At 44.1% G+C, this 27,081-nt stretch overlaps 1 protein-coding gene across 30 annotated transcripts in view; it reads right to left on the bottom strand.

Moving 5' to 3' along the window:
• ARMC8 (armadillo repeat containing 8) overlaps window positions 1-27,081 on the bottom strand; it is a 192,342-nt gene that overhangs the window by 68,962 nt on the left and 96,299 nt on the right. For all 30 annotated transcript variants that reach the window (XM_043492813.1, XM_043492830.1, XM_043492825.1 and 27 more), the window contains 2 exons: window positions 2,522-2,597; window positions 2,337-2,427 (listed from right to left, as the gene is read on the bottom strand). In XM_043492813.1, the coding sequence (XP_043348748.1) occupies window positions 2,337-2,427; window positions 2,522-2,597 (167 nt within the window). The remainder of the gene's footprint in view (window positions 1-2,336; window positions 2,428-2,521; window positions 2,598-27,081) is intronic.

The raw sequence follows: 27,081 nt of genomic DNA, 5'->3' as shown, positions 1-27,081 counted from the left end.
AAGAATGCTGTGGGAGACCGTGTCAAAAGCTTTGCTAAAGTCAAGAAACAATACATCCACTGCTTTCCCTTCATCCACAGAACCAGTAATCTCATCATAAAAGGCGATTAGATTAGTCAGGCATGACCTTCCCTTGGTGAATCCATGCTGACTGTTCCTGATCACTTTCCTCTCCTCTAAGTGCTTCAGGATTGATTCTTTGAGGACCTGCTCCATGATTTTTCCAGGGACTGAGGTGAGGCTGACCGGCCTGTAGTTCCCAGGATCCTCCTTCTTCCCTTTTTTAAAGATGGGCACTACATTAGCCTTTTTCCAGTCATCCGGGACTTCCCCCGTTCGCCACGAGTTTTCAAAGATAATGGCTAAGGGCTCTGCAATCACAGCCGCCAATTCCTTCAGCACTCTCGGATGCAATTCGTCCGGCCCCATGGACTTGTGCACGTCCAGCTTTTCTAAATAGTCCCTAACCACCTCTATCTCTACAGAGGGCTGGCCATCTCTTCCCCATTTTGTGTTGCCCAGCACAGCAGTCTGGGAGCTGACCTTGTTAGTGAAAACAGAGGCAAAAAAAGCATTGAGTACATTAGCTTTTTCCACATCCTCTGTCACTAGCTTGCCTCCCTCATTCAGTAAGGGGCCCACACTTTCCTTGGCTTTCTTCTTGTTGCCAACATACCTGAAGAAACCCTTCTTGTTACTCTTGACATCTCTTGCTAGCTGCAGCTCCAGGTGCGATTTGGCCCTCCTGATATCTTTCCTACATGCCCGAGCAATATTTTTATACTCTTCCTTGGTCATATGTCCAAGCTTCCACTTCTTGTAAGCTTCTTTTTTATGTTTAAGATCCGCTAGGATTTCACCATTAAGCCAAGCTGGTCGCCTGCCATATTTACTATTCTTTCGACTCATCGGGATGGTTTGTCCCTGTAACCTCAACAGGGATTCCTTGAAATACAGCCAGCTCTCCTGGACTCCCTTCCCTTTCATGTTAGTCCCCCAGGGGATCCTGGCCATCTGTTCCCTGAATGATGTTCTACTGTCAGGAATGCGAGACAGGGTCCAGAGCAACAGCTATTATGGCCTGACTGCCAGCCCAGAGCATCTGTCTGTGACTGCCCAGCCACTCTGTATCCTGAGAAAGTCAACAATAATACGTATTTCCCCACCTTTACTGTCCGATCTCTTATCCCATTTGCATCTGTTTGCTCTGTCAAAGGCAGGAAGAGTGCCTATCATTCACAACTTAGAATTCAACAGGACTAATCCTTTCCTTTCCCACCAAGAGAAGGATTGCTTGACAAAATAAGACTCCAACCAAATTCCTCTCTGAAAATGGGAATTTGATAAGTTTTTGATTACATTTGTTTTACATACCCGTTCAATTTCAATATCAAAATGCTCTATATCTTGTTTTGATTCTTTTTCTCTTGTTTATCCTAATCAGTACATTTCCAAATTTTGGCACACATTTTCTAATGTGTTTGCCACAGAACTAAACAGGGTGAGGTCTCTGTACTCAAAACCCCAAACTGTTTAGTGTTGTATAGCAACAGGGACACATTAACACTTCTGATTCTCTGGACACATTTATTCCATAGAAATTAACACAACAAAGGGAAGAAGGTTCTCCCAGGAGGACAGTTCCAGAGAGCGGATCCTGGATGCCGAAAGAGCACCGTGAAAAAACCCACCCACCAAAATAATCACTGTCAAACATAATCAGACACATTTTCCAACTATGAATCATAGTTGTGTAGGGAGGAGGGATGGGAAGAACAGGCTATGGAAGCAGAATAAATTAATATTGATAAAGAATTTAGCAGTTACTGCTATGAAAATTGGTTCCATTGAGCTGCAGAGAGCACAGGGCTACGATCATGGGAATGGCAGTAAGGAAAGATGGAAGAGGCTGAAACTAAAAAGATGAACATTTTAAATTAACCAGTAATATTAAATAGCAATGGAATAATTTCCAAGGAGTCTCCAGCAACACCAGGAGCCTTCAGAAGTAAATATTACTTCAGATTGCAAACCCTTCAGGGAAGGGTTTAGCTCTTATCTAGATCTGTACAATGTCCAACACAGTGAAGCCCCTAACCCTGAATGGGAACCTTTGGGTACTAGTATAATATAAATACTAATTATTATTAAACACCAACACTTTAAAAGGAGTACAAGAGTTTATCTTGCATAAGTGCAAGGAGATGGACTACAGACTAACATTTCACCCAATTCTATCACTTAGGATTTTATGACAAGAAGATTCATAAGAGTTGCAATTTTAATCATTAGGTTACATTGCAGCCCCTCTCCCTCTAGCTCCTGTTGAAGATTACCATTTGGCTGATGTGAGCTGCATTTCAATAGGCTTGTCCCTTTGTAACATCTTCACAAAAATCTGTGGTAATAATTCTCCATCAACCAAAACTGCAAACAATGAAAAAGAGGATTCAGGAAATAATTCAAATTCAGTTAATTTGTAAAATGAACAACATATTAGCCACTGAAGCTTTCATCTTACCATTTACAAGAGTCATTGATACCTGGGGGTTTTCAAAGGCTAGAACTGAGAAGCATTTCAATGCTTGCATTCGAACCTGTACAAAAACATAGGATTTACATTTCTTTACGTTTCACAAATATTAACCCAAAATAAGTCACACTATGTTACACTATTTTAAGCTAACTAGGCTTTTGGAAATACTGGCTGATGAAGAAATCTAGATGTGTCTGAGAGGCCGGTGGAAGTGTCTGGGGACATGGCTCGACTCTTCTGTGATAGATCTGATATTATCTCTGCATGTTGTATTTTGCACACTTGTGAGATCCAGGGGGAAGTGATTACTGATGGTTGGGAACAGGAGGAGCAGAGGCCACCTGCCAACACTGCACAAACCTTGGCAAGACTTATTGCCAATGGCATGGATGATAGAGTCAATGATACTCTCTGCATACTTTGAGGGGGAGCTTCAGAAGCATCCAAAGGAGTTAGGAACATAAATCTGACTAAAAGTTAATAGGACGTGTACTCCTAAATCCCTTCTGGATTTTGAGAGCAGTGCATAGATTAATTGAATTTATCTACACTATTAAAATCAACTAAAGCTATCTAATCTGCTGTAATTATATTAAGGCTGTTGATTAATCTCAGGTAACTCACACTATTAACTCAAAAAATGTATTGTGATTAAAAAAATTAAACGCGATTAATCGCACTGTTAAACAATAGAATACCAATTGAAATTGATTACATATTTTTGGAAGTTTTTCTACATTTTCAAATATATTGATTTCTATTAGAACACAGAATACAAATTGTACAGTGCTCACTTTATATTATTTTTATTAAAATATTTGCACTATAAAAATGATAAACATAAAAGAAACAGTATTTTTCAATTCACCTCATATAAGTACCGTAGTGCAATCTCTTTATTGTGAAAGAGTAACTTACAAATGTAGATTTGTTTTTGTTACGTAACTGCATTCAAAAATAAAACAATGTAAAACTTTAGAGCCTAAAGTCCACTCAGTCCTACTTCTTATTCAGCCAATCACTCAGACAAACAAGTTCGGTTACAATTTACAGGAGATAATGCTGCCCGCTTCTTGTTTACAATGTGACCTGAAAGTGAGAACAAGCATTCACATGGCACTTTTTTAGCAGCCATCGCAAGGTATGTACGTGCCTGATATGCTAAACATTCGTATGCCCCTTCATGCTTTGGCCACCATTCCAGAGGACATGCTGTCATGCTGATGATGCTCGTTAAAACAATAATGTGTTAATTAAATTTGTGACTGAACTGCTTGGGGGAGAATTGTACATCTCCTATTCTGTTTTATCCACATTCTGCCATATATTTCATGTTATAGCAGTCTCGGATGATGACCCAGCACATGTCCATTTTAAGAACACTTTCACTACAGATTTGACAAAATGCAAAGAAGGTACCAATATGAGATTTCTAAAGTTAGCTACAGCACTCGACCCACGATTTAAGAATCTGAAGTGCCTTCCAAAATCTGATCAGCAAAGGATGTGGAGCATGCTTTCAGAAGTCTTAAAAAAGCAACACTCCGATGCGGAAACTACAGAACCCGAACAACCAAAAAAGAAAATCAACCTTCTGCTGGTAGCATCTGACTCAGATGATGAAAATGAACATTGGTCCACTCTGCTTTGGATCATTATCGAGCAGAACCCATCATCAGCATGGATGCATGTCCTCTGGAATCGTGGTTGAAGCATGAAGGCACATATGAATCTTTAGCATATCTGGCACATAAATATCTTGCAACGCTGGCTACAACAGTGCCACGCAAACGCCTGTTCTCACTTTCAGGTGACATTATAAAAAAGAAGCGGGAAGCATTATCTCCTGCAAATTGGAACTAAACTTGTATGTCTGAGCAATTGAACATAAGAATGGCCATACGGGGTCAGACCAATGGTTCATCCAGCCCAGTATCCTGTCTGCCAACAGTGGCCAACGCCAGGTGCCCCAGAGGGAGTGAACCTAACGGGTAATGATCAAGTGATCTCTCTCCTGCCATCCATCTCCACCTTCTGACAAACAGAGGCTAGGGACACCATTCCTTATCCATCCTGGCTAATAGCCATTAATGGACTTAACCTCCGTGAATTTATCCAGTTCTCTTTTAAACCCTGTTATAGTCCTAGCCTTCACAACCTCCTCAGGCAAGGAGTTCCACAGGTTGACTGTGTGCTGCAAGAAGAAGAACTTTCTTTTATTTGTTTTAAACCTGCTACCCATTAATTTCATTTGGTGGCCCCTAGTTCTTATATTATGGGAACAAGTAAATAACTTTTCCTTATTCACTTTCTCCACGCCACTCAATTTTATATACTTCTATCATATTCCCCCTTAGTCTCCTCTTTTCCAAGCTGAAAAGTCCTAGACTCGTTAATCTCTCCTCATATGGGACCCGTTCCATACCCCTCGTCATTTTAGTTGCCCTTTTCTGAACATTTTCTAATGCCAGTATATCTTTTTTGAGATGAGGGGACCACATCTGTATGCAGTATTCAAAATGTGGGTGTACCATGGATTTATATAAGGGAAATAAGATTCTCAGTCTTATTCTCTATCCCTTTTTAAATGATTCCTCACATCCCATTTGCTTTTTTGACTGCCGCTGCAGAATGTGTGGACGTCTTCAGAGAACTATCCAAGATGACTCCAAGATCTTTCTCCTGATTAGTTGTAGCTAAATTAGCCCCCATCATACTGTATGTATAGTTGGGGTTATTTTTTCCAATGTGCATTACTTTACATTTACATTTCATTTGCCATTTTGTTGCCCAATCACTTAGTTTTGAGGGATCCTTTTGAAGTTCTTCACAGTCTGCTTTGATCTCAACTATCTTGAGCAGTTTAGTGTCATCTGCAAACTTTGCCACCTCGCTGTTTACCCCTTTCTCCAGATCATTTATGAATAGGATTGGTCCTAGGACTGACCGTTGGGGAACACCACTAGTTACCCCTCTCCATTCTGAAAATTAACTATTTATTCCAATCCTTTGTTCCCTGTCTTTAAATCAGTTCTCAGTCCATGAAAGGATCTTCCCTCTTATCCCATGACAACTTAATTTACTTAAGAGTCTTTGGTGAGGGATCTTGTCAAAGGCTTTCTGGAAATCTAAGTAAACTATGTCCACTGAATCCCCCTTGTCCACATGTTTGTTGACCCCCTCAAAGAACTCTAATAGATTAGTAAGACATGATCTCCCTTTACAGAAACCATGTTGACTTTTGCACAACAATTTATGTTCTTCTATGCATCTGACAATTTTATTCTTTCAACGAATTTGCCTGGTACTGACATTAGACTTACCGGTCTGCAATTGCCAGGATCACCTCTAGAGCCCTTCTTAAATATTGGCATTACATTAGCTATCTTCCAGTCATTGGGTACAATAGCTGATTTAAAGGACAGGTTACAAACCATAGTTAATAATTCCGCAATTTCACATTTGAGTTCTTTCAGAACTCTTGGGTAAATGCCATCTGGTCTTGGTGACTTGTTACTGTTAAGTTTCTCAATTAATTCCAAAACCTCCTCTAGTGTCACTTCAATCTGTGACAATTCCTCAGATTTGTCACCTACAAAAGACAGCTCAGGTTTGGGAATCTCCCTAACATCCTCAGCCGTGAAGACTGAAGCAAAGAATTCATTTAGTTTCTCCACAATGACTTTCTCGTCTTTAAGTGCTCCTTTTGTATCTCAATCATCCAAGGGCCCCACTGGTTGTTTAGCAGGCTTCCTGCTTCTGATGTACTTAAAAAACATTTTGTTATTACCTTTTGAGTTTTTCGCTAGCTGTTCTTCAAATTCCTTTTTGGCTTTTCTTATTACATTTTTACATTTAATTTGGCAGTGTTTATGCTCCTTTCTATTTACCTCACTAGGATTTGACTTCCACTTTTTAAAAGATGCCTTTTTATCTCTCATTGCTTCTTTAACATGGTTGTCAAGCCACGGTGGCTCTTTTTTAGTTCTTATACTGTGTTTTTTTAATTTGGTGTATACATTTAAGTTGAGCCTCTATTATGGTGTCTTTGAAAAGTGTCCATGCAGCTTGCAGGGATTTCACTCTAGTCACTGTATCTTTTAATTTCTGTTTAACTAACCTCCTCATTTTTGCATAGTTCCCCTTTCTGAAATTAAATGCCACAGTGTTGGGCTGTTGAGGTGTTCTTCCCACCACAGGAATGTTAAATGTTATTATATTATGGTCACTATTTCCAAGCGGTCCTGTTATAGTTACCTCTTGGACCAGATCCTGCACTTCACTCAGGACTAGATCGAGAGTTGCCTCTCCCCTTGTGGGTTCCTGTACCAGCTTCTCCAAGAAGCAGTCATTTAAACTATTGAGAAATTTTCGTCTCTGCATTTCATCCTGAGGTGACATGTCCTGAGGTGACATTGACCCAGTCAATATGGGGATAATTGAAATCCCCCACTATTATTGAGTTTTTTATTTTGATAGCCTCTCTAATCTTCCTTAGCATTTCATCGTCACTATCACTGTCCTGGTCAGGTGGTCGATAATAGATCCCTACTGTTATATTCTTATTAGAGCATGGAATTACTATCCATAGAGATTCTATGGAACATGTGGATTCATTTAAGATTTTTATTTCATTTGATTCTACATTTTCTTTCACATATAGTGCCACTCCCCCCTCCCTCCCCCGGCATGACCTGTTCTGTCCTTCCGATATATTTTGTACCCTGGAATGATTGTCCCCCATTGATTGTCCTCACTCCACCAGGTTTCTGTGATGCCTATTATATCAATATCCTCCTTTAACACTAGGCACTCTAGTTCACTCATCTTATTATTTAGACTTCTAGCATTTGTGTACAAGCACTTTAAAAACTTGTCACTGTTTGTCTGCCCTTTTCTGATGCGTCAGATTCTTTATGTGAATGTTCCTTATCTGGTCTGGCCCATACTTTGTCCTCTTTCATCCCCTCCTCCTGACTAAAACCTAGAGAATTTCTAGCAATAGATTCTCCTCTAAGAGAAGTCTCTCTCCGATCCACATGCGCCTCTGCAGCAATCGGCTTTCCCCCATCTCTTAGTTTAAAAACTGTTTTGCAACCTTTTTAATGTTAAGTGCCAGCAGTCCGGATCCACTTTGGTTTAGGTGGAGCCCATCCTTCCTGTATAGGTTCCCCCATCCCAAAGGTTTCCCCAGTTCCTAATAAATCTACCCCCCTTCTCTCTACATCATCATCTCATCCACACATTGAGACTCTGAAGTGCCTGCCTAAGTGGCCCTGCGCATGGAACCAGTAGCATTTCTGAGAATGCCACCGTAGAGATCCTGGATTTCAGTCTCTTTCCTAACAGCCTAAATTTGATCTCCAGGACGTCTCTCCTACTCTTCCCTATGTCATTGGTACCTACATGTACCATGACCACCGGCTCCTCCCCAGCACTTCACCTAAGTCTATCTAGATGCCTTGAGAGATCCACAACCTTCACACCAGGCACGCAAGTCATCATATGGTTCTACCGGTCATCACACACCCAGCTATCTATGTTTCTAATGATCGAATCTCCCATTACTAACACCTGCCTTTTCTTAATGACTAGAGGTCCCTCCCCCGGAGAGGTAACCGCAGTGTGAGAGGATACCCCATCATCATCATCTGGAAGGAGGGTCCCAACTATGGGAAGGTTTCCCTCTGTTCCCGTTGACTGCTCTCCTTCTCTGGGCCTTTCATCCTCCTTAACAGTGCAGGGGCTGTCTGAACGGAGGTGGGACAAATCTACAGTGTCCCGGAAAGCCTCAACAACATGCCTCTCAGCCTCCCTTAGCTCCTCCAGTTCCGCCACCCTGGCCTCCAAAGCCCATACACGGTCTCTGAGGGCCAGGAGCTCCTTGCACCAAATGCACACATACACCACCCGCCCACAGGGCAGGTAATCATACATACTACACTGAATGCAATAAATACGATAGCCCCCACTCTACTGCTGAGCTTCTGGCCGCATTTTCTCCTACAGTTACCTAGGTTAATGATAGGGTTTTGTTCCATACTCCCTCTTGAAACTCCCTGGTTGCTTGCTCACTGCTTTATAAAGCCCTGGCCTCCTTGATAGCCCCGCCCCCTACCTAAGGCTCAGCCAATGAATAGAGGCTTCAAGATTTCAAACCTTGTTTAGAAGCTCACAGTTTCCAACTGCCGGCCATAGCACATGGTCCTTCAAACACACACACACACAAGCTCAGCACACAGCACGTAACCCCCAAACACAAACACACACTACAGACAGTCACTTACCCAAGGATCCCGTATTTGCTTCTCCTTCACCTGGAGAACTCCCTCTCAAAACTTCCTGTTAGTGGCCCCTGTTCGCAAACTTATTGGCTGAATAAGAAGTAGGACTGAGTGGACTTTAGGCTTTAAAGTTTTACATTGTTTTATTTCTGAATGCAGTTAGTTCTACATTTGTAAGTTCAGCTTTCATGATAAAGTGATTGCACTATAGTATTAGGTGAATTGAAAATGAGATGTATTAGGTGAATTGAAAAATACTATTTCTTTTGTTTTTTACAGTGCAAATATTTGGAATCTAAATAAATATAAAGTGAGCACTGTATACTTTGTATCGTAATTGAAATCAAGATATTTGAAAATGTAGAAAAAAATTAAATAAATGGTATTCTATTATTAACAGAATGATTAATCACAATTAATTTTTTTAATTGTTTGACAGCCCTAAATTATATATCATTACTGTTATCTGCACTACCACCATTGCTATTATACAATGACATTAAACATAATATTGTGCAAGTGTATACTGGGTGGGTTTTCATGTTGCTTTTGGCATTTGCTTTTGCTACTCTACCTATAAAGATACCACATGATATAAGATAGTCTTCTGAATATAGCAAAATAAAATTGACTATTGCTATTCAGCCAACCTTGGCCTCCCAACCTGCGGGAGAAGATATTGGTAGTGTGGAGAGGGGAAGATCAAGAACTCCATTTTGGCCATGGTGAATTTAAATAGGAGATCATGAGGAGTCTAAGATGCAGGTTTAGACAGAGAGAGCTGGGTCTGGAGTTGGGAGAGATTTGTGAGCCATTCATCAGATTACCTGATGCTAGAGAACAGAGAAAGAAAAGACAGAGGCCTTTGGAAGAGTTGAAGTTAGGGGTGATGAATCAAACAGACCACTGAAAATACAATGAGAGGGGTCAATAGAGAGCCAGGACTGGACAGAGAGTATCAAAACCAAGGAGGACAAGAAGAGCAGGGCTGGCTCTACAGTTTTTGCCGCCCCAAACAGTGAAAAAAAACTGCTGACCCCGATGGGAAAAGGAAGAAGCTGCCGCCAATTTGCCGCCGCAGCAGGTGGAACAGAGAAGTTGCTGCCAAATTGCCGCTGCAGCCAGAGGAACTGTTGCCCCTTTTGAACTGCCGCCCCAAGCACCTGCTTGGAACGCTGGTGCCTGGAGCCAGCCCTGAAGAAGAGAAGCATGGGTGACGACAGAGATAGCATCATGGTATGTTGAAACCCACCACTGGATCAGGAGTGGAGTGATGACAGACACAGGGAATCAATCCCCAAATAGGGTCTAATCTGATGTCAATTGGACCATTTCCAGTAGTTGACAGGTTTCAGAGAAGCAGTCTGTATCAGCAGAAAGAATGAGGAGTACTTGTGGGACCTTAGAGACTAACAAATTTATTTGAGCATAAGCTTTCGTGAGCTACAGCTCACTTCATCCAATGCAGTGAGGGATAGCTCACAAAAGCTTATGCTCAAATAAATTTGTTACTCTCTAAGGTGCCACAAGTACTCCTTTTCTTTTTCCAGAAGTTGGACACTTCCTGACTTTGGTGGAGGAATCAAGTTCCTTCTTACTCATGGAGCGAATAGATGCTGGCAGTGTGTTTGTCAAGACGCGCACAAACTTGTCCTCAAAACAAGGAAGGAAAGTGCGCCATGCCAGTCAAATTATTTTTGCCCTTCTCACATAGGACAACTGACTTTCAAACCTGTAGGAATCAGTCTGCAAGTTGTTGCATAGTGGAGCCCACAATGGCTCCTTGTGAACTCAAGGGGTTGAGTGACAATGAATGTTCATTTTCTTGTGGTTGATGCTGAGCCCAAGGAACTGAAAACATTTATACATATTGTCCAAATTATAGTTCACTCCTTGTGGAAAGAGCTCTTTTGGCTAATCACATAGATAAGCCAGCCTTGCAAAAATCACACATGAACAGGGACAGGTTTTTTTTTAAAAAAATAAACACAGAAGAATCATTTGTATTTTCCTTATCGGGGTAAGGTAAAAATAAGTAAATAGGTTTGTGTGTCAGGGCTGTAAAATTTTCATTACAATGAAACCCTTGAGTCTTGGGGTTGCTAAAAGACGAAAGAGTAGAACCAAGTACAAGTAATGGGGACTGCAGCATAGTTAAACAGCCAAGGTGGGTGAGGTAATGGCTTTTATTGGACTAACTTCTTTGGTCCAATAAAAGATTTTACATCACCTACCTTGTGTCTCTAATATCTTGGGACTGACATGGCTACAACTATACTGCATACATAGACAGTCTGAGTGAAACATGAAATTAACTGCCTTTGAGGTTGAGCCCCAAACAAATCCTGCTGACTTACACCCACCATATGGGATCTGAATTGTTGGATATAATTATTCTACCTTCTTAAATCCAGGATAGGGCAAAGCACTCTTCCCATTATATCCTTATTGCCAAGAAAAAAGGAGAGCCCTTTATCCAGAAGCTGCTGAAGAAACTTTGTTTCCAAATAAAGGAGGAAGGCTCTCTACATTTTCTCACAAGGCGGCTTCCTGAAAAGAGCTGGGCAAGGAGTTTAGGGGAAGCAGCTTGGAGTAGGATATCCTTTCCTGATGACTTATAGGACCCATCTGTTTGAAGCAATTCCCCTTAATACCACCAAGTAAAGAGGAGCTAGTCAGTTACTACAGGGGAAAAGGAAAGGGTAAAGTATCTATGAGGAAAGGTTCGTGGTTCCTGACAGCCCCATCAAAATGTTTTCTGGCAAAGTGTGCCAGTGAAGATGTAGTACTGAACTCACTACAACCTTTAGCTACAATGTTTTTCCTCTGCTGGCTTGATGGAACTCTTTCTGATCAAGTCCCTAGAATTACTTATGTGTTTGTAGATGAAACAACTCTTTCTGATATCTCGTGCACATAGTATTTGTAATATGTGAAACAACATCCATAAAGCATGGATTTTATTAACAGAAATATTCTATATCAATTTTCATTATATATCAATGGTTATTATTGACCCTAGACACAGGAAACACAAGCTATTTCTATGTTTTACAGAAGAGGAGATTCCAAGATGAGAAATTAACTGCCAAATCTCAGGTTACCAGCAAACTTGCTCTTTTTGTCCTGGTTGAAAAGTTATTCCATATTTCTGTTAAAGTTATTTTATTAAATATAAATACACTAGTGGTTTTAAAACACTGCTTCATATTATTAGTACTAAGAAAAGTATAATTGTACCATGTAGATTGATCTAGGTCTATTTAAAAGCAGAGGCGATTTTAATGTGTTCTGTGCACTTAACATCTTCTGTGTGAAAGTCTCAGAACTTAAAGAAAAAGTTCTATTGCTAAGTAACCATAATCACAGGACCATCTATAGAGTTAAATATTTGCACAAACAATAAAAGGGACATACTCTTATCTGAAATAAATATTGATTAAATCACTTCTTCAGTTTTCATTAATGCTGAGCACGACAACATTTATATGAAAATAGGGCTGTTGATTAATCACAGTTAACTCACATGATTAACAAAAAATTAATCGTGATAAAAAAATTAATCACGATTAATTGCAATTTTAATCGCACTGTTAAACAATAGAATACCAATTAAAATTTATTAAATATTTTGGATGTTTTTCTACATTTTCAAATATATTGATTTCAGTTACAACACAGAATACAAAGTGTACAATACTTGCTTTATATTATTTTTATTGAAAATATTTGCACTGTAAAAATGATAAGACAGTATTTTTCAATTCACCTGATACAAGTACTGCAGTGCAATCTCTTTATGGTGAAAATGTAATTTACAAATGTAGATTTATTTTGTTACATAACTGCATTCAGAAATAAAACAATGTAAAACTTTAGAGCCTAAAGTCCAGTCAGTCCTACTTCTTGTTCAACCAATCGCTAAGACAAACAAGTTTGTTTACATTTACAGGAGATAATGCTGAAAGTAAGAACAAACGTTCGCATGGCACTTTTGTAGCTGGCACTGCAAGGTATTTATGAGCCAGATATACTAAACATTCACATGTACTCAACCCAAGGTTTAAGAATCTGAAGTGCCTTCCAAAATCTGATCCACAGGGTGTGGAACATGCTTTCAGAAGTCTTAAAAGAGCAACACTCTGATGCAGAAACTACAGAAAACGAACCAAAACAGAAAATCAATCTTCTGCTGGTAGCATCTGACTCAGATGATGAAAATGAACATGCGTAGGCCTGTACTGCTTTGGATTGTTATCGAGCAGAACCTATCATCAGTATGGATGCATGGCCTCTGGAATGGTGTTTGAAGCATGAAGGGACATATGAATCTTTAGCGCATCTGGCACGTAAATATCTTGCAACGCCAGCTACAACAGTGCCAAGTGAATACATGTTCTCACTTTCAGGTGACATTGTAATCAAGAAGCAAGAAGCATTATCTCCTGCAAATGTAAACAAACTTGTTTGTCTGAGCAAGTGGCTGAACAAGGAGGAGGACTGAGTGGACATGTAGGGTCTAAGGTTTTACACTTTTATTTTTGAATGCAGGTTTTTTTGTACATAATTCTACATTTGTAAGTTCAACTTTCATGATAAAGTGATTGTACTACAGTATTGTATTAGGTGAATTGAAAAATACTATTTATTTTGTTTTTTTACAGTGCAAGTATTTGAAATCAAAATAAATATAAAGTGAACACTGTACACTTTGCATTCTGTGTTGTAATTGAAATCAATATATTTGAAAATATGGGAAACATCCAAAAATATTTATATAAATAGTATTCTGTTATTGTTTAACAGCATGATCACACAATCTTTTTAATCACGCGATTAATGGCAATTAATTTTTTTAATCGCCTGTCAGCCCTAATGAAAAACCAAGATGAAATATTTAATTTATAAAATGGAGAGTCAATGTGAAGTGAACATCCGAAAACTAAACCCAGGTAAAATGTATAATAATTAACAGAACCACCATGAAAACTTTATTGCAAGAAAATAAAAGTGATACAGGTATTGAGTGAACTAAGAAAGAACAAAAGGATAAACTTCATATCAGTACCTGGTTAAAGATAGGTTTCAGAGTAGCAGCCGTGTTAGTCTGTATTCGCAAAAAGAAAAGGAGTACTTGTGGCACCTTAGAGACTAACATTTATTTGAGCATAAGCTTTTGTGAGTTACAGCTCACTTCATCGGATGCATTCGGTGGAAAATCTGTTAGTCTCTAAGGGACCACAAGTACTCCTTTTCTTTTTGGTTAAAGATACATTCCATAAGGAAAATACCAACCTATGTTTAAAGGACGTTAAAAATAGAACAAAACACTCAATTTAGGGAATGCTAAAATCAAGGTTGCCCAAGGAAACTTAATTTTGCCTATTGTGGGTATATATCATCATAGAGTCTCATTACATGATCATATGTTATTTTTCCACAGGAACCCTTCCTCATTCAGTGCACAGCACGGATGATGAAATGAAGCAACAGTTCAGTATTTTTTTTATTCCTCAATATTCAGAATAGGGCCTCCATACCTCATTTCCTGCACACCATCCTGCACTGAATACATAATTATAAATATCTTCATGGGCTTTCCTATGGCACTCATTATTATAGCATTTGCACCTCAAACATTAATTTATCTTTATAATAACCCTGTGAATTAGATAAACTTTAGCCACATTGTGCAGATGGGAATTGAGCAGGAGTAATTAGAGCCAAAATTTGCAGAAGAATCAATTAATTGTAATGTTTCAGTGTTTGGAGGCCCAACTAGAGACACTTAAAGTCTCATATTTCAGGTATGCTGAGCACTCACAGCTCCCATTAACTTCAAATGGAGTAGTGAGTGCTTGGCTCTTCTGAAAACCAAGCCCAGGCCAGAATTTTCAGAATGGCTCAACACCCCTGGTTTGGGTCAGATTTTCCAAAAAGCTCAGCAGTCAGTGTGCAAGGAGTCCTAGTAGGTGATGATGTAATTAAAACATGAAGGCAAAAACCAATTAACTCAGATAAATGCCGCAGACTTAATACTATTTCTGGGAGTTTTGGAAATATACTCTGAAGTTGTCCAGACATGATGAAACATTGATAAAAAATGTCCCTGTACAATTATAAAAATTCCCTCACTCTCTATATTTAAAAATGTAGCTAAATTATATTTTTTAAAAAGAAAACATATGCCTACTCTGAGCTAACTGATAAAGCACAGACCTGTGGATATTCAGAGAACTTTCTACAGCTTTGACTGGACTTTCTCTGCCGTGGCCTGATTGGCTGTTTGGGAGGGAGAGAAAAAGAAGGTTGGAGCATTCTCTTCCCCTCAATTTCACTCCACACCTGCCTCTCTTATACTCTTCTCCCCAACCTTATTCCCCCTCGCCCTCAACCCTTCACTTCTCTTTCCATTTAGCTGATTCCACTCCTAAGTAAATCCACCAAAAACCATGGAACTAACATGGCATTTGCTGCCATCACATTTGCTCACTCTGTTTGTATGTTCTATTTCATCATCCATCCTCTGTCTTTCAGGTCTATTTAGATTGTCAGGTCTTTGGAAAAGGGCTCAATTATACAGCACCAGGACAATGGGGCCCACTCTTTGCTGGCCCTTAGACACTACCATAATAAACATGATTAACGAAATAAAAATAAAAATAAAAACAAACTGCTAAGTCCGATTTGAACATCTGGTTTATTGGGGCTAGGAAAACTGTGGCTGAATATTAATAGTTCCTGAAAAAGTTACTTATTTTTTTTTAAAGGACCTATAATATTCTTCAAAATTTGGAAGAAAGCAATTAAACACCAATTGGTAACAAAACACAGAGTCCTGTTTATTGTCTAGATGTGCTCCCCGCCCTAGCAGAGAGGCATCTGTCATTATACAACCGTTGGGGAGGGACACGCAAATGGAACTACTGTGCACACACTAAGAATCTTTCCACCAGTTGAGGTATTGTTGTACGGAGGTAAGAATGGAAAACAGCATATTTAAACTGCGTCTGCTTGGTGATTAAACCGTTCTGAGCCACTCTTGCAGGCAGCACATTAGAAACTTTGCATATTCTGTAACAAAAGTGGTGGTTGCCATGTGCCCCAGCAACTGAAGACAGTTCTTGACTATAGTTTGGGGCCGGAGTTGAATTGTGCTGGCTACATTGGAAAGGGCCACTAAGCTTTGCAGAAGAAGGTAGGCTCTTGCTATTCCTGAATCAAGGTTTGCCCCCATGAATTCTAAGCCTTAGACAGAGGTCAAAGTGGATTTTTGAATGTCCAATTGCAGGCCCAATTCAAGAAAGGGACCTATGGCGGTGGAAGTTGATCAAGCTGTCAGTTCCAGGAAGCGGCCCTTCAGCAGACAATGGAACATGTAAGGGAATACTAAGATACCTTTCCTCTGAAGCAGACTAAAGAGGAGAACTCAGTATTGAAAGTGACCGTGGCAGACAGTGGAACATAGGAATCATTTGTGGTATGGGTGGATAGCAATATGGAAACACGCATCTTGAAGGCTGAGGACTGATAACCAATCCCCTTGCTCTATTAACAGAGTTATTGCTGCAAGTGTCACCATTTTCAATTTCAGTGTCTTCACATAGGTACTGAGTATGGTCTCTAACTGCCACTCTTTTTTGGTACCAGAAGGTACCTTGAATAAAATCCCTTCCCTTTGTGCTGCATGAGGATTGGTTCTATGGCTCCCAAATGTAAGAGTGTCTATTTCTTGACACAGCAAGCTCTCATGAGGAGGTCCCTGAAGAGGGATGGGGAAGGGGAGTGTGTTGATGGAAGTGTAGTAAAATGGATGGTGTATCCTTTGGAGATGACATCCAAAACCTACTTCTCCATAGTGATCAAATCCCAGGAGCATCTGAAGTGGTGAAGGAAATAGGGGTGGTAAATCGGTGCAGCTGAAGAGGATGAGGATGGCAATTCAAGCCCGTGACCAACCTGTCAAAATTGCTGCTTGGATGTGGACAGCTTCTTTCTATAGAATCTCTGTCTCTTTCGGTGAGATTCATACAATTTCTGAGAAGTAAGGAATTGAGAAGGGTGCGATCTCTGGGCTGTCTGGGACTTGCTGAGCTTCCTCTTGTAGGTGGGTGTGTAAATTCCAAGAGAATGTAAGTAGCTCTAGAGTCCTTTAATGTTCGCACATACTCGTCCATGCTATCTGTGAATTTCGACCCATCAAAAGGAAGGTCCTCTACTGTATTCTGGATTACTTTTGGGAATCCAGAAAGCTGCAACCAGGAAGCTCTTTTCATCACTACCTCTGTAGCAACTGAAGGCGAGACAGTATCAGCGGCATCAAGGTTTGCAGGGCTGTCTACGTAAGTAGTTGGCCCTCTGCAATAATTGCCTGGAATTGTTCCCTGTGCTCTGTCAGTAGGTGGCCCATGAAAGAGTTTCGTTTGATGTAACTGATGTGGTTGTACTTTGCCATTAACACCTAATAATTGCTGATTCTAAATTGTACGGAGGCTAAGGAATAGAGACTTCCTCCCCAGTAACTCTAGACACTTAGGGTCTTCTTTATGAGGTGTGGTTTTAGTGTGGTACTGCCTTCCACGTTCATTAACTGCATCAACTACCAAGGAGTTAGGTGAGGGACAGCAAAATAAAAACTCTGAGTCCTTTGCTGGGACGTACTCTAATGCATCTAGGGGGAAAAGAAGTTGGAGTGTACCAGATGATCTTCACTGGGTCCAGAAGAGCATTAATAGGCAACACTATGTGAGCCAATGAGGGTGAATGGAGGATATAGACCAGTTTATGGATGAGGCTCTTTCACCTCCTTGAGAGGAACCTGCAAGGAGACTGCAACTCTCTTGATCAGATGCTGGAAATGTTTAAAATCAGGCAGGGATGAAGGAGGCTGCATGATTGTTTCATCAGGAGAGGAAGAGGAGATGTTAGCCATAGGAGAAACCTCTTCATCAGCTCTAGCTTCCTGCTCCTGGAAAGATTCCTCTTGAGGGTCAGGTCTCCTGAAGGGATTAGATGATGCAGTCTGCCCCTCTCTATGGTACTGGATGATCTGGAAAATTGTTGGCAATAAGCCATCCAAAGGTTGCAATATGGCCAAGGAGATGGTGCATAAGGCATAGAAGGAGGCACCCCAAGAGTGCTCACACTAGCAAGGTATTGGTGGTAATTGTGGGCCACAAGTAGTTACAGCTGCAGCGGAGGCTTCTGGAAAGGGGCCGCTATAGGAGTGAGGGGTAGAACCTTGGACTGACACTTGAGACACTGAGGAAAGGTCTTCATCAGAATCCTCTTCCTCAAGCTCACTCTCGAATGGTGGAATGCATGGAGAGATCTGAGCTGAAAAGGTCAGTATTGGGTGAAGTTCAGGAGATCTCCATGTTCTCACTCTGGACAGCACATCAGAGCCAAAGAGCAGAGAATGGGTACCTCAGATACAGCCAAGTCTCAGGGGAAACAGAACTCATGCGGTACCAAGAGCATTATCGATACTGAACCTGTAGTCTGCGCCGAGATGATCATAGCCAAGGGTGGTGACAGTACTGTAGGTCTTGGACACTCAGTGCAAGTGTGGTCACTGATGTTACTGAAAGTCTTGAGCGCTCCAAACGAAGTGTGGTTGGAACCTGAGTGGCTTCTTCAGTAGTGGCTTCTTCGGTACCCAGGAAGTATAGGAAGGAGGAAGAGGCTTTCTGGCTGCCTTGGTCTGTTAACAGTACTGATGGCCTCTCCAGGCCCGAAGCTTTACAACTTTCAATCTAGCTGTGCCCTGAGCACCTGAGGAGCTAGCAGGCTCATGGGTACCTGATTGGTGAGCCAGGAGGTGCCAGGGTAGCTGACGATACCAATGACCTCATCTTTTTAGAGGTAATTTCTTTACCTGTTGAGCCAGGAGCATGTTCCCATGAGGGCTTATGGGAGGAGTCCTGTGTCTTCCTCTTAGATGACCTGGAGGTGTAGCACTATGATGTCGTGGAGACAGCAGACTTGCTTGGAGACCAGCGGGGGTAGGGGTGGTGCATCTCTTGGCCTGGGTCAGAAGCCAGGCGTAGAGAGCTCTCCATCATGAGGAGACGAAGCTTTATCTGTTTTTTCTGGCTCTTGATTTCAGTGCCAGAGAAAAAGTTGCACTTCTGGGCAACATGCGATTCCCCAAGGCAACGGATGCAGCAGGAGTGCCTGTAGCTGATCGGAATCACCTCCCAACATGACAGACAGCAGTTGAAGCTAGGACATCTGGGCATAACCTCCCAGTAAAAGAAAAATTACCAACCAGCTAATATCTACCTAAATATAAAGAAAATATTTTTTTAAAGAAAAAGATAAGCTATATTACTACTAACTACAGAAACTAACACTAATACTATTAGTGACTACTAATGAAAGAAGCGGAAAGCCGAGGAAATCTCAATGGGACAACTGCCAGAGCTCCATCTCAGGCTGAGGTGACTGAGAAGCAACTGAGGGTGGTTCACTTGTGCAGTGTTATATAACAATGGCACGGGGCATTGACTGACATGTATGCAGGGGCCGAATGGACACTGCTATGAGAAATCTCCGATCAAAGGCGCAGAGGGTGCTAGCGCACCTAGAATGAAGCAACAATGGGGACACTATTCAAAGAACTCCCTATTTTTCGAAAAACATGTCTGTGTAAATCAGAGGTCCCCAAAGTGTGGGGAGGGAAGGGAGTGCCACCCAGCCCCACCCCCGCCCCAGCTCTGCTCCAGTCCCACCCCCAGCCACATCCCTGGCTTCCAGTCCTGTCCCAGCTACGTCCCCGAGCCTGGCCCTGGCCCTGGCCCCCTCCCCAGCTGTAGCTCTGTTCCTGGCCCAGGGCCAAGGCTGGGGGCAAAGCCTGGAGCAGAGCCACACCAGGCTGGTGGCTGGCTGCCAGCCCCCAGCCCCCACCCCTGACCAGCTGTGGCTCTGCTCCTGCCTCCAGCCTCAGCCCTCTTACGTCTCTCCACATCCGTCCCCCACACCGAGCTGTGGCCCCACTCCGGGCCCCAGCTCCGGGCACAGACAGGGGAAAAGGGGCGGGGGACACGACCCTCAAATGTTTGGGGACCGCTGGTGTAAATGCACCCACATAACATGATGATGATTATTTGTACAGTATTGCAGTAATTTCTGGAGCCCACTGCCTCAACTGTATTAGGCACTGTAGAAACAGTGAGGAAGACTGTCACCTTGTACACTGAAATAGTTACTGCTACATAGGATATGGGGAAAATATTGGCAAATCAATTAACTAGTTAAGGCATAATCTCACCACCACCTTTGAAAGGATTTAGGCTAATCACAGATCCCGCATGATCCCCTAAAGTGGATACAGGCAGATTGGCTGTTTGTACTGGAACCATAAACAAATAAACTCACTATGAGTTCTTTTGTACTTACTGTTGGGGACCTAAGACCCAGATACCTCTAATTCTGAGAGGTCTAATAGCAGGCTGTTGGAAGTAGAGAAAAGAGGTCGTCAGTTTTCTAAATGTTGTTTTTCCCCTTCCTCTCATTAATTTTGCTGAAGATGAAGAAGCCTGGATGGCAGTACTAAATAACAAAATGCCTACCACATTCTCCCAAGAAAGTTACCACTTTGATAACACAGGTCTGAGATTTCCCACTTATAGTGAAGTCCTGAGAAATTCCACCAAGTGCGCCCACAAGACCCACTGTGAAATAGCCACTCACTCATGGTCACTTCATAGGCACTAAAGGCCACCCTCAACTGATACCAGCTCCGGCCCATAATTATCAAGGGACTTGAAATTGTTCTGAGGAAGGGAGAACGCGAATCTTCTTCTTCTTCCACAGTGCAAATCATATTCTGCTGAATTGTTTGCAATGCCAGTCAGGTCTCAATGCCTAAAGTAAGCATCTTGGAGCAACAAACTTATCCTTGACCACAGCAGCTTCCACTGCTACAGACGATCTATAAGGCAGGCTGGGAGGAATAGTGAGCAGCAGAACTTAGTTGCATTAAACACATCGGCCCACCGTACAGGAAGTAACCAGGACAAAATAAGATGTTTCCATAGCTATTTCACCACCCATTCCAGGTGAGGGTGGAGAGAACAGTTCCCAAATCTAAAAGGGCCTAAAAATTCCATAACAGCAGCCCTGGAGTCACTCGTCATTTCTAGAGCAAAGGGGACAACCACATACATCCTCTTCACAAAAGGATGCCTTATTCTTCAGAGGAGAGTATTTCTCTAAACCTTCCTTTGAAGAGTTGAGTAGAAACTGTGGAAATCTTCCCTTATGTCTGTCAGCCAAGAAGAGAATCTGGCAAGTCATCCTCACAGTCCTCTTAAAAATGCAGCCAAAATCATAGCTTTGGGAAAGGATGCGAGAGGAATGCCTTGACACACAAGGAGCCTGCCTTGACTAAGACTGAGTTGAGAGAACTAGCGCAAAGAACACCGACTTCATTGGTGCATTCACCAGCATCAAATGCGTCATGACCACCACTGTTTAAGGCACAAACATCAATGGTATTGACACATTCATGGCACCCAGAGCTGCAAGCAGGTTCAGCACCTGGAAATCAACACGGCTCTTGGAAACAATGCCTGATGGCCAGTGCCAGGTTTACAATGGCACCAGTGGCTCCATAGAACTGGGCCCATGCTCAGAAGGGGTCCCGGCCTACTCCACTTGCTCTGCACCCTGAGACCCCGCTCCTCCCCCCACCCACCACTTGCTCCTCTCGGCCTGCCTGCCAGCTGGCCAAGGCCTCCTCTACGCCCCCTGGCCCCACCCCCCGGCTCCTCTCTGCCCCCTGGCAGGACCCCAGTGCACCTCTGACTCCAGACCTGCGGGGCCCTGCCTGTGTCCTCAGAGCTGAGCCGCTTGGGACTGGTGCAGAAGCCTGGCCAGTCTCAGCCTGGGGGGGGGGGGACAGTGTGGGGGGTTGGCTGTGCCCCTCCAGGCAAGTGCATCTTGAGGGAGCCCAGTCAGGGCAGGCCTTGGTCTGGCTTCTCACACCACTCCTGAGGGGACGGAGTGATTCCTGGCGCCGGGACCACCCCTGGCTGCGCTGCCAAGTTAGCCCAGCAGATACAGTCACCTCCCAGCAGGGCTGGTGAGTGCAACCGGGAGGCAGGGCATGGGGGAGTGGGTCTATGGGGAATCTGGGCCGGGGGGGGGTTCTGGGCTCTGAGGGGGCAGAGAAGATGTGTGTGTTGGGGCAATAGGGAGTGGGGGTTCTGTGGGGGGGGGGGTGCAGGGTACTGTGCATTTCCGGGGGGTGCTGGGCATTGTGGATCTGGGGGGGCCTCTGGTCATAGGGAGTTGGGGGGGGTGTTGGGTGGGGAGCTCTGTGGCATGGCATAAGCCTGCCCCCGAGGGGAAGGGGCATGTGGCATCACAGGCCCACTGTGCATCTGGCAACTGGCAGTTTGTAAATAGTGCCCTTGCACTGGGCCGGGCAGAGCGGGGCCGCCCTTGCCACACCATGCCCTTGGCTGGCCCCTAGATCTGGGGACTGACCTCCCTGTGCCATGCTCCATTGCCTCAATGGGGGCCCACAAATATGTTTGGTGCCAGGCACACAAAAGGTTAATCCGGCCCTGCTGATGGCTATATGATCATAGCTAGTATGCCTATCAGTTAATCAAAGCGACAGGACCCCAGGAGACTGGCCCGTAAGGTACTGAATGGAGGCCCTTGGAAGTCTTGAAGAGCATGCAAAACATACAAGGGGTATGAAATGGCCCACCACAAATAAAGCTCTAAACTTGAACTTCCAGAGAAGTCACATGGCCTTGACTTGTCATGCACTGTTGGGGAAAAAAAAAAGTGCAAACATAATTCTGGAATGTTTTAGCAGGAGTGTTGTAAGCAAAACATAAGTAATTCTTCTGCTCTACTCCGTGCTGATAAGGCCTCAGTTGGAGTAGTGTGTCCAGTTCTGGGTACCACATTACAGGAAAGATGTGGAGAAATTGAAGAAAATCCAAAGGAGAGTAACAAAAATCATTAAAGATCTAGAAAACATGACCTACGAGGGAAGATTAAAAAAATTGGGTTTGTTTACTCTAGAAAAGAGAAGTCTGATGGGGAACATAATAGTTTTCAAGTACATGAAATGTTGTTAGAAGGAGAAGAAAGAAAAATTGTTCTCATTAACCTCTGAGGATAGGACGAGAAGCAATGGGCTTAAATTGTAGCAAAGGAGGTTTAGGTTGAACATTAGGAGAAACTTCCTTTCTGTCAGGGTGGTTAAGCACTGGAATAAATTCCCTACATAGGTTGTGGCATCTCAGTCATTGGCGGTTTTTAAAAGTAGGTTAGACAAACACCTGTCAGGAATGGTCTAGATAAAAGACCTTTTCCGCAACTGGTGTTCTTTGAGATGTGTTGCTCATGTCCATTCCATATTAGGTATGTGTGCTCGCCACATGCACCACTTCCAGAAATTTTTTCCCTTAGCAGTATCCGTAGGGGAACCGGCTCTGGTGTCCTCTGGAGTGACACCCGCATGGCGTGGTATAAGGGGCGCCGCTGACTCCCCCCATCCTCAATTCCTCCTTGCTGGAAACTCCAACATTGGGGGGGAAGGAGGGTGGGTTGTGAAATGGACATAAGCAACAGATCTCGAAGAACAACAGTTATGGAAAAGGTAACTCTTTTCTTCTTCAAGTGCTTGCTCATGTCCATTCCATATTAGGTGACTCCAAAGCAGTACCTCTGGAGGTGGGTAGGAGTTCACGGATGTGTAGATTGCAACACAGCTCTGCCGAACCCAGCATCGCCTCTGGGCTGCTGAGTGATGGCTTAATGAGAGGTAAATGTGCAAACAGAGGACCACGTTGCAGCTCTACAGATGTCCTGGATAGGGATGTGCACCAGGAAGGCCGCCAAAGACCCCTGCGCTCTTGTCAAGTGGGCTCTGACAATCAGCGATGACGGAACCCCCGCCAGGTAGTAACAGATCCATATGCATGAGATAATTCAATTGGAAATCCTCGACGAGGACACAGGTGAACTTTCAGCCTATCCGCTGTAGTGATGGAGAGTTGAATCGATTTCAGAAAAGCTTGGTACGTTCTAAGTAGAAAGTCAAGGCCCTCTGGACGTCCAGGGCACTAGTCTTGTGCTGTTTGAGACAGAACACTGGAAGGAAGATGTCCTGGTTCATATGGAAAGTGGAGACCACCTTTGGCAGGAAGGCCAGGTGGAGCCGCAACAGAACCGCATCTTTGTACAAGACCGTGTATGGAGGTCCTGAGGTCAAGGCTTTAATTTCAGAGATCACCTTGCCAACGTCACCGCCACCAGGAATGTGACCTTCCATGAAAGGGAAAGGGAGCAGAACCTAGCAGCTCGAAGGGCGGGCCCGTGAGCCTGGAGAGGACAAAGATAAGATCCCACTGTAGGACAGGGATCCGCACCTGCAGGAAGTCTCTCTCGAGGCCTCTCGAAGAATCTGATTGCCATGTCATGAGAAAACACTGCCTGGCCCTGGATCAGTGGGTGAAAAGCAGAGATGGCCACGAGATGCACTCTAATGGAAGTGTGTGCCAGGTCCTGGTTCCTCAGATGAAGCAGGTAGTCTAAGATAGACTGTATGGAAGAGCGTGAGGAGAGATCCCATGCTCGGACGCTCAGCGGGAAAACCTCGTCCACTTGACCAGGTAAATCAGTCTGGGCTTCCTGCTTCGCATGAGGACCTGTTGGACTCATTCCGAACAGGTCGGCACCTCCGGGTGCAGCATCCATGTGAAGAGGTGGAAGGACATGAGGTTGGGGTGCAGGAGCCAATCTTGGTCCTGTGACATCAGATCCGGTCGGTTGGGCAGGTGCCAGGGAGGGACGAAAAAGATAACCTGTGCCTTGTCTCTCTTGATCTTTGCCAGGACCCTGCTGATAAGAGGAACTGGAGGGAACACGTACATCAGGTTCCCTGATCACAGCAGGAGGAAAGCATTGGAGAAGGAGTCCTTGCCCAGGCCTTGCCACGAACAAAACCGATGGCATTTCCTGTTTAGCCTGGTGGTGAACAGGTCCACTTGAGAAGTTCCTCACCTCTGGAAGATCATGCAGGCTACCTCTGGGTGGAGCGACCACTTGTGGTGAGAGGAGAGGTCCCTGCTGAGGTGATCCGTTAGCGTGTTCTTGACGCCAGGGAGGTAACAAGCTTCCAGATGGATTTCGTGGCTGATGCAGAAGTCCCATAGACAGAGTGCCCCTTGTCTGTTGATGTAGAACACAGAGGCCGTGTTGTCTGTCAGGACTCTCACCACCTTGCCCGACAGGTGAGGTAGGAAGACTCCGCATACCAAGGGCACTGCCCTGAATTCTTTGACATTTATGTGTATCATCATCTCCTCCGGGGACCACATACCCTGGGTCTGGAGGTCGCTGAGGTGCGTGACCCAGCCGAAGTCCGAAGCGTCTGATACCAACTTGATGGAGTGATGGGGGGCGTCAAATTAAACCCCCTCTAGGACGGTCATGCGTTCGGTCCACCATCGCAGTGAGGTGAGCACTGTCAGGAGAATGGCAACGACCTTGTTCAAGTGATCTCTGGAGTGGGCATAGACCATCGCCAGCCATTGCTGCAGGTACGGCATCAGGAGCGTGGCGTGGCAGACAATTTATGTGCACGCTGCCATGTAACCCAGCAGGCACAGGCAAACCCTGGCTGTAATCAGGGGGAACACAGACCTCCATGATTAGGTCCGTCAACGGCTGGAACATTTCGAGTGGCAGGAATGCTCTGGCACAGGTCGAGTCAAGTACCACTCCGATGAACTCTATCCTTTGAACCGAAACTAACGTAGACTTTTTATCATTCACCAGTAAGTCCAGGGAGTGGCACATGGCTTGCAGTACTGCAAAATCCTCTTGGATCTGAGACCTGGACTAGCCAGTCACCAAGGTACGGATAGAATTGGATATCCCGACACCTGAGGTAAGCAACCACCACTGACAAGCACTTGATAAACACTCTGGGTGCTGTCGCCAGGTCAAACTGGAGGGCCGCAAACTAGTAGTGGCGGGGGCCCATCGTAAACTGGAAGAAGCGTCTGGGAAGATCACTATGTGAAAGTATGCGTCCTTCAAGTCGAGGGCGGCATACCAGTCTCCCAAATCCAGAGTAGGGATGACAGAAGCCAAGGAGACCATGAGGAACCTTATCTTCTTTAGATACTTGTTGAGGTCCCTCAGGTCCATGATAGGCCACAGACTGCCCTTTGCCTTTGGGATTAAGAAGTACCGGGAACAGAACTCCTTGTTCCTGTACTCAAGAGGAACTTCTTCCACCGCACCCAATTGCAGCAACCTCTTTACCTCCTGTGCGAGGAGACTCTCATGAGAAGGGCCCCTAAAGAGGGACGGGGAAGGTGGGGGGGGTAGAAGTAAACTGTAGGGTATAACCCTCCACCACAGTATTGAGGACCCAGCAGTCTGATGTTACAGCTGTCCATGCAGGGAGGAAAAAAGAAAGGCAATTGGAGAACAGTGGGACAGATGGATCTGGGGTAAAGTATGGTAGGTTGCCCTCGAGTGCACTCTCAAAACGCTCGCTTGCCCCCCTGCTTATTGCGGGTCGAGCCCGACTGGGCAGAAGGAGGAGGTTGGTGACCCGGGCAGCACTTGTAGACCCTACTCTTCTTAGGGGGGGTGGGGAGGGGAGCTCCCGGGGGGGTTGACTCCCTTGGCCCTGAGATTGCTCCAGTTTGAACTGCTTACAGGCTGGACCTGGAACATACAGCCCAAGTTTCCAGGGTAGTGCAGGAGTCCTTAAGGCCATGCAATTTACTGTCTGTTCAGCAAACAGGGCCTGGCCGTCAAAGGGGAGGTCCTGCATCGATTGCTGAGCTCCACTGAGAGACCCAAGGGGAGCCCAGGATGCCCTTTGCATGGAGATGGCCGGATGGTTCGAGCCACAGTCTGCTGCGGAGGCTGTTGGGGCGCCGCTTTGCATGGCTGACTCTCAAGGATCACCCGAATTCTTTTGGAATTCAGGAGATCTCCCCTCGACGCGGATGCTTGGGACTTGTGTGTGTGCGTGGGGATGGGATTGGTGCCCGCTTAGTAGACACAACAGTGGGGTGACATCCCAACGTTGTGGTGGTCCGGGCAGACCTGCTCGGTGTCGGGGTACGTTGATTTCCATCAGGAATGCCCTGAGGCGGCTCTCTCTCTTTTTGTTCGGGGTGAAGATTCCAGAGACCGATACTTGTGTAGTGTCCTTTTTATAGATACCTAAACAGCTAATGTGCAGGTCTCTGATGGGCATGGGCCGCT

The sequence above is a fragment of the Dermochelys coriacea genome, chromosome 9, assembly GCF_009764565.3.
Source record: "Dermochelys coriacea isolate rDerCor1 chromosome 9, rDerCor1.pri.v4, whole genome shotgun sequence".
Taxonomy (NCBI): Eukaryota; Metazoa; Chordata; order Testudines; family Dermochelyidae; genus Dermochelys; species Dermochelys coriacea.
The sequence above is the reverse complement of the archived record's forward strand: the minus strand, read 5'-3'. Positions and strand labels throughout refer to the sequence as shown.